We start from the raw sequence: 17118 nt of genomic DNA on the forward strand, positions 1-17118 counted from the left end.
TGCTACAAGATTACAAAGAATGTCATTTTGTTAATACAATGTATACTTTCTCCAGAACTTTTAAAACTCCTCTCTGATTTTATAATCTGCAGGTGAAAGGTCTGTAACAGGACACCGAAGCCGCGGTTTCTGAATAGTGTTTATTACTGAAAGTCACAGGGTTAAAGACGCTGGCCAGTCTCTGACATTCCTCCCTTTCACACCCTGAGCTAAAAAAGTATCAGACTGACAACAGTAACAAGTCAATCCTTTCCTGTTTGCTAAGTGGGCTGACTGAGCTACCTGGTCCCCAAACTCCCGCCAGTTTCTAAAGTTCTAGCCATACAAATCAGAAGCTGGTTTGTTGAGCAGATTTTTAAAGTTCAGGGGTTTAAAAGTACTTACCATTCTAGTGCAATGATATATATAAGTAACCGGGGATCTTTTAGGGGAAAAGACAAATCACCGGATCTGAAGAGCGCAGGAAGGACCTCCTCCTCACAGGGGAGAGGGGTTATGCCGAGCTGACCTCACACGGGGAAACTGGAGTTGCGGAATGCAGCGAGCCAAGACCCAGCTCACCAGCCCGCAGCCCTGCAAAGCAAGCGAGCAAACCAACCCCATTCCCCACGCTCACAAGGCGGCTGATTTACTCCAGACTCTGAGAAAACACCCAATGATTTTTCAGGAAAATTAAGCAAACAGCAGTACAGGTTTCTCTTCCTGAAGAAGTTACAAAAAGCTCTTTTGACAACGAAACCAGCCATTTAAAGGTCTCAAAAGGGCCATCTTGTGAGGGGGAAAAAAACAAAGGTGGTAATAACAAAGAGAAGGAGAGAAAAAGAAAGGAAAGAAAGAAAAAAGGGAGAAAGAAAAGGCTTGATTTTTTCCCCAGATCTCATCATGCTACAGAAAACACACAGGATGTGTATACTACCGAAGAATAACTCAAATAAACCTGATTTTTGTCCACTATGTTTTACCATCTACGCATGCCTTCTTCCCCATTAAGAATGTACCCTTTAATAAAATTTAAAAGAAAACCAAAAGTAATAGCCCACAGACACGCAGGCAGCGTACTACAGGCGCCCCCCTCCAGGGCGCCTCCCCGGATGCGGCGGAGCTGTGATGCACATTACAGGCGGAGCCAGCTCTAGAATGAGGGCCCGAATAAGTCCGTACCATTAACTCTAATTCCTTTCCTTTTTTTTTTTTTTTTTTTTTAAGGAAATCATTTGCAAGCTTTCCTTTGCTACTTCAGCCATCATATATAAGCAAACCCTCTGTGATACAGCAACAGTTGTATCAGAACGTGGTCTGAGGATGCCTGGGGTCCCCAAGGCCCTGTCAGGGGGGCCCCAGAGCCTCCCCTTCCCAGCTACGGATCTGTATGAGGCCAAATCTTCTTCCTCCACTGCAACCAAACAAGGGACAGCAACAGGTTGATCGTCTCGCGGCCCTTTGGCTAAGCTCGAGCGTAGCAACAGATCGGACGCAGAATCCCCATTGTCTTCTCCTAAACCCACGTCCAAGAGCTGAGCAGGAATGTAAGCCAGTGCCAGCCTTCTGACTATACTGTTGTTTTGTTTTGGAAAACGTGGCTACTTTTCATTTAAAGTATGCTGATACCATCTAATGGGTTTATTACTGCTATTTTAATAATAAATATTTCGACAGGGTCTCCGTTTAATTTCTACTGAGCCCAGAGGAACACAAGTCTTCAAGGCCCTCAAGAACTTTTGACACCAAACAGCCCGGGAACCCAGCAGACCCACCACATCCCTCTAATGGGCTAATACCCATCATACACAGGGAAAAGCTTAATGAATGGCATTGAGAACGTTAGAGAACGTCGTCGTCGTCGTCGTCGGCAGCCGTCCGTCTCGAGAGACGATGGTGTAGCTTCTTAAAAGTCTATCTGCACCGCCGAGAATGGCTGTGCAGTCCGACTCGGGAGTGACATGGTATCTGTCTCCTCCCGTGTTGAATCGACATCTTGTGATGACGCTGAAGCTACAGAGCCTGGGCAGGGTGATATGGAGGGTCTGCTGTTGCCCATGCAGCAGACCCCCCCTCTCTTCGCAGCTGAAGGGTCCAAGGGAAAGACGGAGTCGATACAGCTTGGGTTCAGGTGCGCCGCAGAACGTTAGAGAACACCCTGTATAAAATAGGTTATTTTTGTTTGAAACTTTGTCTATGTAGACAAACTTTTATTTATATACATAGGGGAAAAATCCAGACACATGCAAGTGTGTTAAGACTGATGATCTCACAGGCAGTATCTTAGACCATCTTCACTTACTCTTTTTGCTCTAAATGTACTCTCCCTTTTCCACAGTAAGGAGGTAATGTACTTTCCTTTTTCTGCAGTAAGGAGGGAGGGGACCCTAGGGCAGTACTTCCCGAGGTGTGTCCCGTGCAACATCAGTGCCCGAGATGCTCCCGGAGTCCATGGTCAAGTTCATTGCAGATGTTGATATACCCTCACCCAGTGACTCTTCAACATGCATCAGTACGCTGAGGTTCTGGGAGTCCTTGATTTTCACTTGTTATGGGTCAATCACTTTTGGAGCTTAAACAATTTATAACAATGTTTCCAGGGAAAAATACAATTTGAGTTTCAAGTTGAATTCTTGATAGACGGATATGAATGAAACACGTTTTAAGACATTTCTCAACTTAGTGACCAGCAGACCCCTTTAGCCAAGTAACGCCTGTCCCTGTGACATACTTAGGGAAACGCTCCTTAGAGGTCAACTTGTCACCCTGCACGACAGCAATCTGAAGAGGAGGCCTGCAGTTAGTTGATCCTTTATCGTGACCATCAGAAGTCACTACGTCACCATTACTTAGCATGGATGACTTTTAGTAAACGACACATACAAGTCCAGGAATTATTTGGAGGTGGTGCAAGACACCTTTCTTACATTTGCTTTAGGAAAATACCTCTACGCAAAGGGGCACATAGGATACAGATCTAGAAGCTTAAAAGTTCAATAAACAGTTTTAAACAGCGATTCTTAAGTGAGATTTTCCGTGATGAAAAGCATTAAGTACAGCTGACCGTGAGTCATTCCTTGAAATAACGCACGTTAATAAGTATTCTGGGAAGGACGACCTGTGGGCAGGCAGTCCTGGTGCGGGGGGCTGCACAGCCCACAGAGGCCCACCTCTGGTCCCCCATGTTCCCGCACCTGGCCACCAGGGGGCGTGGGGCCCCCATGTCTCCTCCCTCCTGCTTCCTTTCTTCCTGTTCAAGATCAGGAGGAACTGGCCTCATTCCCCTCCTCTCTCAGCCTGGGTCACTCAGAAGCCAAATCACGGGCTCCTCCCCCCTTCTCAGCCTCTCTCTCCTACTGCCTCTTCGTTCCGGGTGCGAGCCAAAGTGTGCCTGACCACGGCTGACGCCCCCAATCTTTCAAAGCCACTCTTCTACTCCACAGCCCACTTACCGCAAAGTCGGAACGAGCACTTTGTAGTCGGTTTATATAATTATTAAGAGCGTGATGGGGTGCGTGCTGTGGCTTACAGCAAATCCACCTGATTTTTCACTTGTTACGGGTTAAATAGGTTTCCGACGACCACTTTTGGAGCTTAAACAATTTATAACAATGTTTCCTGGGGAAAATACAATTTGAGTTCCAAATTGAATTCTTGATAGACAATTGCTTTTTCAGGATACCTGGGAATCTGAAATGGGTCCCAGGAAACAGACAAAGCTGTGTTCAGGCAGCTGAGCGGAGGCGGGGACGGAATCTCACCTGGGGGTGAGTTCACTTGGCCCAGGCGGTCAGGTCTGAGAATGGAGAATTAAACTGCCTGAGCATTTTCAGGAGGAAAGATCTCGATCTGACCAGAATGAGACATGGGTTTCTCAGATGTTAGGGTCCTATCAATGCCCAATGCACCAGCTTGCCTCCATTTACCCGTCTAAGCTTGGATTTCCAAAAGATGAGAAGGTAGTCAGTCAGGACTGCTCTATTTCAAGACAAGACTTTTGCCCCAAATCCCTTTCTGCTCCCCTACACCACTCCGCTGAGTTGCTAGATAAAACAGAAACCCATTTAGCCTTTTCCCTTCAGGCCTAACCAACCAAAACCTGGCCTAATGGCCTATATTTGCTTCCTCATTGCCCCCGGCTTCACTCTGTCCATCAGCACTGAAAAACATATCCATATATACTTAATAAGAAAAAAATTCAATGAAGACATAGTTTCTTTACATATTACTTTTTTAAAGTAGTAAAAAAGATCTCAAATCTTTCCAGAATACTCAAAAATAATAATTCGTGCCCTGGCTGGTGTGGCTCAGTGAACTGAACACTGGCCTACAGACCTAAAGGTCTCTGGTTCGATTCCCAGTCAGGGCACATGCCTGAGCCTGCAGCCAGGTTCCCGGTTGGGGGCATGCAAGAGGCAACTAATCCATGTCTCTCTCCCTCTCTTTCTCCCTCCTTTCCCCTCTAAAAATAAACATTTTAAAAAAAGAAATAATTCTAGAAATAAATGGAGTTAATCCCTGGCATTTCATCAAACAAACATTAACGTTAGTGCTTATTAATACAAGTCATCATCAGAGAGAAAGCTATGTTAAGAAATTATCTCATTGGTATTTGTTTTTCCAGTCGTTAAACGTTTAACAATGCCAGATTTCACATAAAAAAGCATTTATGTCATTTTCTACCCTAGGCTTTGAATATTTAGAAGGTGCTTATTAATTGCTTCTTTTAATTACGCAACAGAAGACTTCATACACTTAGGAATGGACTTTTTAAAATGTTGCCAAATGAAAATGCTTTATTCAGGAACCATGGGCAGACGTTAATGGACATTTACAAACAACCCAGAAGCAAGATCAGAAGCATTGCCAATTCGGGGCCTTACGGTGCCGGCTGCGGGTGACGGAGGTGCCTACCGCTAACGCAGCACTAGCAACGGGGGGCTCCCACACCGTGGATGCCGCTGCCCACCTTTTGGTCCCCCCACTGTTCCTGCAGTAACTGGAGCCCCAAGTGAACGGGGACCACGGAGGAAATGAAATCCAAGCCTGTGCTTTTGCTTTGTACTAGCTCTTCTGATAAATGTTTGAAACTCAGGACAAAAAAATGGATTAGGGATTATCCAAGAACTTTAATTAGTTCTATTATCCTTGTTACCAATCCCATAAGCAACAGGAAACTGGCATGAATCAGGGAACTTTAAAGGTAAACATAACCTGCCTGACACAAAGGCTTTAATCTCCCAATCAAAAGCGACCCTGTTCCTCAATGAGCCTCCACCTCCCGATGTGATCAGCTTGCATGGGCTGCCGTGAACTTGGGTAGCCCGTCCTGTGTTAGGTGCTGGGGGACAGAGATGGGTCTGCAGCCTCCACCCTGAGGCCGCCCGAGCATCCAAGTCTTCCAATGCCGGGAGGTGCCCCCAGGGGGCTGTGCATCAGCTGGTTCCCCGGAAAGGGGGCCCCCAAAGACCACAGGCTGTGGCTAAAACCTCAGGGCCAGGCCCCCATTCTGACTATAAATACTCTGCAGTATTACGGCCATCAATATTCAGGGCTGTTTACCAAGTGTGACGGGCCCCATGCTTGGTAGAATGCTGTTGCCCCCCCCCCCCAAAATTCTTAATTTTTGAACAAAGGGGCCCTGCACTTTGACCCTGCTCTTGGGCCCATGTACTAAGCAGCTGGTGCTATCAATAGTCATCATTAACTGTATCTAAAATATGCAAAATTTTATGTGACTGGATTCTGCATTTAAGATGGAATAAATTATGTTCTTTAAAGACCAATCTGAGAGATAATCTTATACAAATCATTCTTTAAAGTTTTACATACTTCAATTTAAGTTTATGACATTCCATTTTTTTTTCTCGGTGGTCCTTAAAATGAAAGTACTGTATTACATTAAAAATTTTTTTGCAGTATTAGGAAGAGTCCAGAATAAATGTCTTCAAGTAGATATTAAACAAAGACAACAATCATTTCTACTGAGTTTTAAAATTCACTTTGAACCCTGGCTGGTGAGGCTCAGTGGATGGAGTACCAGCCTGTGAACCAAAGGGTCACTGGTTTGATTCCCAATCAGGGCACATGCCTGGGTTCCTGGCCAGGTCCCAAGTTGGGGGCACACAAGAGGCAACCACACATTGATGTTTCTCTCTTTCTCTTCCTCCCTTCCCTTCTTTCTAAAAATAAATAAGTAATAAAATTCACTTTGACTCTAAAGACATACTTCTAAGTGTTTTATACTATTACCGAAGATTGGGCGGGTGACAGAGTAAATTAAAAAATAAAAATAAAAGAACCAGACAAAATAACATACTTCAACAGAGCACACCTTTTAGCCAATAAGCATAGCAAGAATTTAATTTTAAAATGTCATTTTCTAAACCAGTTGTAGTTTCAGAATTCTAGTGACTGTCAGTCCCTTCCATAAAGCTGAACCCTGGTCCAGAACCTAGACAGTTCCTGTGTGTGTGGCTAGGCTCCGTCCCCAGTCACTCAGCCTGTGGCACTCTTCAGAGCAGAGCCCCAAATTAGGGCCTGGGGTGGTGGGGGGGACAGATGCTGGACCGCTGATGCTTTCCTTAAAGTGACAGGTGGTAACAACAAAGAGCTGCGGGAATGGATGCCACCAAAGATCTGAAGGGCTGATAGGATTTAGTCCTAAGGAAAGCAGACCAAAGGTTTGAACAACGTTTTGAAGAAAAGTGCTGCTTTGTGTGCTAGCAAGTGCCCAGGCTGAAAGACCAATTGTCAGGGACCCGAGGAGGCAGGTCCGCTGCCAGGCCAGGCTGCTTCCGTGTGGGTGACAACCTGCAACGCTCCTTTCAGCCACAAGGCTAAGGTGCTGGGTGGGAGCCATGTGGGAGACAGCGGCGAAAGAAGGGGCTGCTGGCTGGATGAAATGCCAGCTTGTCCCTAGATCGGGGAAGAAATCAGCGACTTAAAACTCTAATAAGAAAACCCTTTGACAACTGTGAAATATGTATCTGATTAGAAACAGGCCCCAGGAGTAATTAACTGCGGGGATACTAGGGCGGAGCAGCCGCTTCGGAAAGGCTTGGCGGTTCCTCAGAACGTAAAACAGAGTTCCCATAAGACCCAACGACTCCCCTCCTAGGTACATACCCAAGAGAAGTAAATACATGCGTCCACACGAGAATCTGCACACGGTTTTCACAACAGCATTGTTCACAGCAGCCAGAGTGGAAAACAATTCAAACATCCAACAACTGACGAGTAAAAGGAAAACCCAATGTGGCCTATTCATACGATGGAACCCGGCCTTAGTCTGTTTGGGTCGCTGTTAACAAGATAACAGGCTGAGTAGCTTATAAACAACAGAAATTTATTTCTCACCCAAGAGCAAGGTGCCAGCAAGTTTGGTGCCTGGTGAGAGCCCACCTTCTGGGTTTTTTTTTGTTTTTGTTTTTTTTTTAAAGATTTTGTTTATCTAGTTTTTGAGGGAATGGAAGAGAGAGAGAAAGAGAGGGAGAGAAATATGGACGTGTGAGAGACACATTGATCGGCTGTCTCTCACACACCCCCAACCGGGGACCTGGCCCACAACCCAGGCATGTGCCCTCCCTAGGAATCAAACCAGTGACCTTTGGGTTCGCGGGCCAGCGCTCTGTCCACTGAGCCACACCAGCCAGGGCCCGCTTTCTGGTCCTCAGACACCATCTTCCTCACTTGGCGGAAGGGCTGACTGAGGGAGACTACTGACATGTGTTTTATAAGGGTCCCTACTCCGATCCATGAGGGCTCTGCCCTCGTGACCTAACCACCTCCTCACGGCCCCACCTCCAAATACGATGACACTGAGGCTTAGGTTTCAACACATATATTTTGGAGGGACACACATCTATAGCAAATATTAGTCAGCCATAAAAAGAAATAAAGTTTTGACACATGCTATAACATGGATGGATCTTAAAAATGCCATGCAAAGTGAGAGGCCAGTCACAAAAGGCCACATATTGTGTGATTCCATCGCTATGAAATGTCCACACTAGTGGTTCCCAGGGGACGGGGGGAAAGGGGATTCGGAGTGACAGCTAAGGACTACAGAGTTTCTTTTTGGGGTAATGACAATGTTCTGAAATTAGAGAGTGGTGACGGCTGCACAATTTTGTGAACACACTAAAGTCACTGAATTGTGTGCTTTTAAAAGGGTAAATTTATGGTGTGTGAATTATTTGAATGAAGCTGTTTACAAATTTTTTAAAGAGCCCTGGCCAGGTAGCTCAGAGGGTTAGAGCATCGTCCTGATACACCGAGGTTGAAGTTCAACCCTGGGTCAGGGTTCGTACAAGAAATAACCGATGACTGTATACATTGGGTGGAATGTTTCTCTTTCCCCCTTCCTCTCTCTCTCTCTCTAAAATAAAGATAAAAATTTTTAAAAAGAGTAAATGCAGGAAAAGAAAGTCATCTTTTGTTTTAAACAATGAATTTAAGAAATTACAGATCAAGGAAGGTTTAAAAAGTAGCAGATTCTAGAAGTTCTTGTAATAAGACAATCAGACTGGTCCAAAACAGATGACTGTAACATTCATGCCCTGGTAGGTATAGCTCAGTGGATTGAGTACTTTCCTGTGAACCGAAAAGGCTGCCAGTTCGATTCCCAGTCACAGTACATGCCTGGGTTGCAGGCCAGGCCCTCAGCTGGAGGAGTACGAGAAGTAACTGGTTGATGTATCTCTCGCACACTGATGTTTCTGTCCCTTTCCTTCTCCCTCCCTTCACCTCCCTCTAAAAATAAATAAAATCTTTTTCTTTTAAAGATAATATTCATGTCTGACCAAAAGTTAAAAAGAAAATGATTCTCCCTGTACTATGCCACCTACCACCTACTTCTTACTGGGGTTTTGGAATGGAAGGGAGGTAGTTTTCAGATGTGTTTCATAGATTTTTGAGATGTTCTAAATTCGGTTACTTTGAAATAACTGACTCTTTGCCTAGAACTTTAAAAATAAAAAAGCCTTAGCAACATCTAGAGAAAAATTTAACCTAATGTCATCCTATAGCTAAGTGAGAAAATGGACAAAAATATTCCTAAAACAGGGAAGAAAGGACCAATCAAATCTGGAACGAGGGAACGCCACACTCCAATTCCTAGGTGACGGTGGCCCTAGGGAAAAGTCGGGCTCCCTGTGTCAGTCTGACGTGTGGGCCAGGGAACTATCCTCGTTTGAGGGTTTCTATCTCCGGCCTGCTCAGTCTCCACTGGTAACAAAATGTCACCTTTGAGGGTTGTTTTCTGAGCCATGCAAGCACACAACATTGCATAAATCATTCCCACCACTCCTGAACCGATCTCTCTGAAGCTCTGTATTTATAGCAAATCAATATCCTAAATTACATTTATAAAACACATCACATTTCTTCAAAGTAGCTCTGCCCTTACCAAATCAAGACCATAGAAAAAGCAAGGTCTGTCTGCATGGCTCAGTTGGCTGGGTGTTGTCCTGCAAAGCGAAAGGTTGCAGGTTCGATTGCAGGGCAGGGACCATGGGTGGTCTGCAGGCACAGTCCCCCGTCAAAGCGCCTATGGGAGGCGACCGATCAATGTTTCTCTCCCTCTCCTTCCCTCTCTTCCCCTCTGTAAAAATAAGTAAATAAAGTCTTTAAAAAAGAAAAAGGAAAAGCAAGGTCTGTTTTTAAGAACATGACCTAAAACCTCAATTAATCAGAGTACATAAGAAATAGACTCTGGTGTCGGCCTGCGAGCCAAGTGTAGTTGGTTCGATTCCCAGTCAGGGCACATGACTAGGTTGCACATCAGGTCCCCAGCTGGGGATGCGAGTGAGAGGCAATCACGCAGTGATGTTTCGCTCCCTCTCTTTCTCCTTTCCCCTCTCTCTAAAAATAAACAAACAAAATTTTTTTTTAAGATTTTAAAAAGGAATAGACCCTGGGTGATTTCCAGGACAATGAAATTTCCTATTTTGTTTCAACTCTCGTAAATGAAAACCTTCCCTGGCTGGTGTGGCTCAGTGGATTGAGTGCCAGCCTGCAGACTAAAAGGTGACCAGTTCGATCCCCAGTCAGGGCACAGGCCTGGGCCGGGGTCAGGTCCCCGGCTCGGGGTGTGCGAGAGGCAACTGATCCATGTATCTCTCACATCATTGTTCCTCTCCCTCTCTTTCTCCCTCCCCAAAAATAAATAAATAAAATATATGCTTTTAAAAAGTTGGTTTAATAAACTTAAACGTTTAAATCCCAAAAGTAGTTCATGGAATTACAGGATTTTCTGATTTCAATGCAAAAATAATATTATCATATTTCATTAAAATTTCACTTGTTGGCTATATTCCTCATATGTAAAACTGAACTTTGTTTTTGCTCAAAAATAAGTAGCACTGACACAAATAAGGTATGATATGAGCTCCTAAAACTTCCTTTAAAAACAAACTCCCATGAAACTGCTCGGTGCTATGCTTTTTCTCCTAAAAGTAGCATGCAGCCAGAAGGCTCTACTTAACTGAAGGCTCCAATTAATCAGTTACAGCTCTTACGTCAGAATACATTCATAATTAACATTTTATTATTTCTTCAGCAGTTATAGGCCTCTTATGAGAAATAAATGACATTTTTTAAACAATAAAAATGTTAGATTAAGCATAATATTGAAGTCTATATTCAAAGAACTTTTTCCTTCCAAGTTGCTTCTGAAGAACAAGGTAACAAATTAAGAAATCATTTTCTAAAAAGGTTGAAAACTACATTATTTTTTTAAATGGACTCAAAGTGGCAGCCACAAAGCTACAGCCTCCAAAAGGTGTTAAAGGTTTTTAGGATCTAATATCCCCAACCCTGCAAGCAACAGAAGGGTCCTTGAAAAATTATCTACTGATGAATTCTGATATCCATGTTGCAGAACTTACGTTGTTTATGGTCTGTAAATGCTTTTTTTCAGTATATAACATTTATCTGTCAGGTGAAAACAGGATACCTATGCCAACGAAACACGCCAAACACCCTTCCACCCTGGGGCGTATGTTCTAGTGAGACGGACAATAAACAAAATAATCACGAAGGTGTCAGAGTGAGGGCTGCGGCAAAAAGGGAAAGTGAAGCGGGAAGGGAGGATTCCGGGGGTGGGGACAGAGAGGAAATCTCAGACAGGACGGGAGAAAAGGTCTCACTCAGAAGGCTGCGTACAAACTGGAACATCACAGTCAATATTATTTATCTGGCTTTGCAATGCATTACATGATTGCACTTGGGGTTTGTTTGTTTTTTAATATTCATAGAAGCTTTCTATTTTCTCTATTTCAATTTTCTATTTCCTCTTAATGGATGGACTAGAGAGAAGGAAGGCAGCCTTGAACATGCCAGGGACGGTTCTCCTAATATTTCGGTTTACTTTATGTTTTTTGAGAACTACAGCTACAACCGAAGTGGAATATCAGGTTCAAAGGACTGATAGTCAAAATGCCATTTAGATGACAAAACCTAACATTCTCTGCGGCAATTTCTATGTGATCCTCATCCCATTAATATTCATTAGAGGGGGCCAGAGCACGAACAGCAGCTCCTAATGCCATACTGTCTGGCAGCAGTGAAAAAAATTATATAAAATGATCATCTTTTAAAGTACAGAACATGTCTCCACAAACTTTATATTTACGGTTAAAATAATTTGTGACATTTCCAAATGGAATCGTTTCATCAGCATTTCATGCAATACTCACGAGATTTTCTAACTTGCAAGCTGAAAAAAAAATGCAATGGAATAACTGATGTTCAAATGGGTTTTTATTCTGAAGACTAAGAATTCTTAAGCACTATAAATACACTAAGAAAAGTTTAAAGTTAGCAAATTACAAAGGACTCAAGTCACCTTTCACATAAGACTTCTGCTAAGTGTGTCATAATGAAGATATTTGATATTGAAATGTACAGTTTAAGTATCTCAATGGTGCCAATGGGCTAATTACACCATCTGCTAATTCATTAATGAAGAGTAAACGTAGGTGAATGAACAACAAAAAAATATGGATTTTAACAGGAAAAGTTATCACTGACTAAATTAAATACAGTTGAACCCAACCAGATTTTAAAAATGTGTTTCTCCCAAGAGAAGCAAAACTCTGACATTTCTGCTTGGATATATGTGACTTTCAGACCTCCATCTCACGTCTGAAAAATAACATTTCAAACTTAGCTTCAGGTAACTTTAAAAAATCTAATTGACGGTCATCAGATACTTAGTAACTAAGATCTGAACGTGACAGAGTCAACAATGTCAGAAATGAAATGAAAGAAGTATTCAAAGTTTGTCATCCTCCAGGAGAAGCAAGAAACACGGGACAAAAGATACATGTGCCTCTTCTGCCCCTTAATTTGCTAACACCGCAGTTCTCTCATGTCATGCCAAGGAAGAGAACATGAGAATTTTTTACAAGCTTGCTAAAGTGAAATATGACCAAATCTGGATTTGGATCAACCCTTCCCCTGGAAAAAAAATTGGTTATTAAAAAAAAAATCAGAAGACTAGATTCAAGTATTCTATAGACTACACCTGGATTACTTTGCTCCAAGGCCAAGGAAAAGTGGTTATGATTCCAAGATCCGTTCCGAAACATGTATCTGCAATGCGTAAGCTTTTCGTTGGCAAGATCGGCCAACATCAGAAAACATGTTAACGTTTAAAAGTGGTTGCGGGTTCAAGCAACAAAATAATCAAGTCACTAAGAAATATTTTTTGCCAAGTAACCGTAAAACAATTTCGGCCCTAAGGAATCAAAGAGGGCTTTCTTTTTTCTGTTGAGGACATCGAAGCCCTGGCACGGTCTGAAGTACCGTCAGCAAAAGCTGCCCCAGGCGTCGGCGGTGGAGGAGACGAAGATTTCTAAAACACAGGGAAAGGGCGGTCCTAGACCTCATCACACTCTCACCTTCGGGTGAAAGGGTGGGAGAGGAGCAAGAAGTTTCAGCTTCGGCTCCTTCGCTGAAAGGACCCTGGGAAGACGAGGAGGAGGAGGAGGAGGAGGAGGAGGAGGAAAGAGGCGAAGCTGCAGTGTCCGCGGTGCGGACCGGGATCTCAGAAAGGGATGCGGAGGAGTGGGCTCTTATGTAAGCCAGCACACACCAAAAACCGTGCGTGCGCCCCCCGCCCGGTGCACATCCGAGCGCACACACACTTACACCGCACATCCCCCGGCGTGCAGCCCCAGCCCGCCGGCGCTGCCCAGGAAGATGGACCGACCCTTCGGCCCGTCTGCAGGTCCCCCAAATCCGCGCCGCCACCACCCGGGGCTGCGATGGGGGCGGCCAGGGCCCAGGTGCCCCTCCCGGGACAGACCTCGGCTTCCCCGGGCGCCTGCAGCGCGCGCCCACGGCCTCCGGCGCCCCGACCCGAGCGTCCAGCCCCGGCTCCCGGCTCCCGGCCCTCGGCCTTGCGCCGCGCCCCGGTTACCCCGCGCCCCGACACTTACCTCGCGTGGCCCAGACCTCGTCGCCGCACAGCAGCCCGGCCAGCAGCAGCCAAGCGGCCGGGGCCAGCGCAGGGCCGCGCAGCATCGCTCGGGCTCTCGGCGCCGCGGCCGGCCCGAGGCGGGAGCGGCAGGAAGGCGCGCGGGGCGCCAAGCGGGGCTCTGGCGGCCCGGAGCCGGCTGCTTCGCGCCGCGGCGAGCACCAGGGTCCGCGGAGGAGCCGCCGCCGTGACGCTGGGCCGCGCGCTCGGGCCGCGAGCGCCCTCCCGTCCGCAGACGCTGCGCTTCGCTGGAGGCAGCGGCGACGACTAAGATGGCGGCGGCGCTCTCTCTCGGGTCCGGCGAGGGTACCCGGCTCCGGGCGGGGTGGCGGTGGGCGGGGAGGGGAGCGAGGGCCAGGCGCGCGCTGCGGCGCGGGGAGCGCGCGGGGCGCGGGCGGGAGGGCGGGGAAGGGGCGCGCGCGCCTCCGAGCTCCCCGGCGGAACTCGGAGCGCGCGCCCGCGGGGGCGCGCCCCGGGGGTGGGGTGGCTCCGGAGCGGCCGGGGGGGCCCTGGGGGCTGCTCCCCCGCGCCGGCCTCAGTCTAGAGCATCAGCTCTTCGTTCCCTGCGCGCTCCCAGGCTCTGGAGCCAATCGGGCCGTACCCGGCGGCCCGGGCCTCCCCTTCTGCTGGTCCCACCCCCGACCCCCGGGAGTGCAGACCCCGTTGGAATGTGCAGCCCATGGCCCCGGAGCGCCAACACCCTGGCCCCTTCGGGCAAGTCACGTCACCTTCCAGGACCTCGGTGTTTCTGCCAAGTGGAGGGGATGAGAGGGAGCTCGCGGAGTCGTGATAGGTGTTCGAGGAGAGGAGGTCGGCGAACTGCGCCTTGTAAACAGTCAGGAGCTGCGCTGCACGTGCTGCAAGGGTGCCAGCCCTGCTGGGCGCGGGGTGGGGGTATTGCCTGTCCCAGGGAGGCCGTCCTGAATTGGTAACGCAAGATTTCCCCATTTGCTGAAGAAATCCGCCTGTGGCTTTTTAAAGGTGGCTCGTTTGCTCACCCTTTGTAGAAGATCTGAGTTCACACCAGCGGCCCACCCCCCCTTAGAAATGCAGGGATCCAGATGGATCCCTAGAGGGTCTTGGGTCCTCCCTTTTCTTCCTGCCCTGGGGCCCCCACCTTCCCTCCATCCCTGGGACCACCCCATACTGGAGAAAAGAACTGCTGCCGTCATGTAGGGCTCCTGTGGGCCAGGCACTGTGAGACATTATTGGCTCCGTTTTGCAGATGAGGAAACTAAGACGTGATGACTTCCCCAGCTGAGACAACTCCTGTAAAAAGAACATTTGACCCTCTAGGACAGGACGGCGGCCTGAGGGAGCCACCAACTGCAAAAGTTAAATGACAGTAAAATACTAATTATCCCAGGCTGTGCTGGAAGAGCTGTCAAAGGTGATCCAGGGCAGAAGGACTGTCGCAGCCGTGATTGCTGAGAGGGTCCGGCTGACTGGTGGGCTTGTGGCTACCAGCTTGGGGTGGAGTGGCAGGGGGTAGGCAGCTGTGGAGGCCAGGAGGGAGGGAGTCACTGCCGTGGTGGAGGGCTGTGGAGAGCGGAGCTCTTATTAGGAGAGTAGTGGGCGAGGAGCCGAAAAAGGTAGCCAGAGGCCAGACTGCGAGGTGCCTTAAGTGACAGCAAGAGGGGTTTGGACTTAATCGTACAAGGCCGACCTTGAAAGGCAGTGAACAGAGGCATGATGTGACTTGAAGCTTTCAAAGCAATCTGTAATGAATATGCTCCTCCCTGTTCTTTGTCCCTCAAAGGCATCCTCCACCAAAGCCTGGTGAGCCACCTCTGCTTTCCCTACCACTCCCTCCTAGCCCAGGAGAGCTAGACCCCTCCCAAGGCACCTGCGTGGCCCCTGCCATCTCTAGGCCACCCCTCCACTCCTTCCAGCCAGCACTGCAGAGTCATCCTTTCCAGGCATTGCTGCTCCTTCCATCCCTCCCTGGCTCCTAGAGGCTGGTGACCTACTGCCACCTCATCAGGTCCATTCAGCTCTGCTGGCTTCCCACCTCTCGGCCCCAGGCCCCACCCAGCCGACCTCAGGGCCTATTGTCCCCACTATTTGCCTTCAGTTCATTCTTTCCCAGGAACAGCATCACATGGCACACCCTCCTCCACCTCTGCCCTGAGCCTCAGGTCCTTACAATGTACCTCTGGGCTGTCTCCTCCAGGAAGTCCTCCTGACTATCAGGCTCTCCCTCTCCAAACTCCACCTGCTCGTAACCAGCCAAGACTTGATAATCTGCTACTTTGTGTCGTTTTCTCCTCCCCACTATTCTAGTGGGAAGGACCCAGATGGTATAGACTGCCCTCGATGGGAATTCTGGCTCCTACTCCTACAGATGACCTTGGACAACTTAAGGAACTGTCTGAGTCTCTTTCCTCACCTATGAAATGCGATAACAATCCCTATTTCCTAATTGTGAGGATTAAACGAAATGCAATTGAAGTGCCTCTGTGAGTAATATTCAGTAGGTCTACACATGACAGTTTCTCCCTCGGGAGCCTTCTGAGCTCCTAGTGTACTGCTGAACACACAATAGGAAGTCAGCAAAAATCCAGTGATGAACTAAATGAATTTGTCTTTTTTTTTATTATGGAGATCACACATCAGAGGGTAAAAGGTTCCCCCGCAGGTTCCCAGGGACCTTCGAGATTTACAAAACAAAATCAGAAAGGTGTAATCTCAGAGCTGTGTTTTGTGTCACTAGGCTGATGCCAAGAGGGAGAGTGTGATGTATTCAACTCTATTAGAAACACAAACAAAAGCTTTCTGGTGTCTGGAATCCGGATCCCTTTATCTTCTCACCCTCACTGTCCCTTAAAGAAACAAAGAAAAAGATCAAAGAGGTCCAGCAGCAGGCGGGCAGACAGACAGCAGTGAGCTCAGTGCAGCCTGCGCGCTGAGGGTTGCCCTCAGGAGAGGTAATCCAGCTCCAAGGCTCAGCGTGGACATCTTGAAAGCCAGAGAACCAGTGAACTCCATTTCCGGTCGGCCTGACAATAGCATCGGCCATATTGGCCCTTTTCAAAGGTCTTCACGTGATGGATTCGTTAATTCTCAAAATGGCCCTGCGATGGGGATCTGTGCAGGCTTGTGCTCTGGTTAGCAGAGAGGGGCCTTGCCTGAGCGGAGCCTGCCGTGCCAGGGGCCCTGGGCAGCCGGGAGTGAGGCACCACCCAGGCCTGTCCTTAAGGGGTACTTAGAGGGAGGAGAAGGCAGTGGCTTCGTCAGCCAGACAAGGGAGATTTGGACATTTGAACTCTTTGACCGAGCAGTAGGTAGAGAGGACACCCAATACCCAGGGTGCTGCATCTTTTGAAATGAGTCTTTTTTTTTTTTTTTTCCCACCCTAGCCCCCAGCCGCCACCTCCCAGCAGCACCTTCAGCTCTTGAAATGAGTCTTGATAACAACAGCCTCTGTACTAAGCTAATATCATTTATGTCTCCAGCAACGCTGTCCAGAGGGACGTTTATTGTTCCAGATTAGAAAAACGCAACATTTGTTTGAGAGCTCATTGCTAGAAAGGACCCCTGGGATTCAATTTCATGTCTGTCTGAGCCCCGAAATAGTGCCTTAGCCCCTATGTGAAATTACGCCCCAGATGCCAAAAAACGCCCTGCACCGGACCCTCCAGCTTGGGCCACCACTG

The 17118-nt window shown here is 47.5% G+C and overlaps 1 protein-coding gene across 1 annotated transcript in view; it reads right to left on the bottom strand.

Annotated features, from left to right (window-relative positions):
* CLSTN1 (calsyntenin 1) overlaps positions 1-13509 on the bottom strand; it is a 60193-nt gene extending 46684 nt beyond the window's left edge. Inside the window, exon 1 of the mRNA XM_090268239.1 lies at positions 13425-13509. Coding sequence (XP_090124365.1) covers positions 13425-13509 — 85 coding nt within the window. The remainder of the gene's footprint in view (positions 1-13424) is intronic.
* Between the last annotated feature and the right edge of the window lie 3609 nt (positions 13510-17118).

This window comes from Furipterus horrens, unplaced genomic scaffold (assembly GCF_987537825.1).
Source record: "Furipterus horrens unplaced genomic scaffold, mFurHor1.1.pri manual_scaffold_3, whole genome shotgun sequence".
Taxonomy (NCBI): Eukaryota; Metazoa; Chordata; class Mammalia; order Chiroptera; family Furipteridae; genus Furipterus; species Furipterus horrens.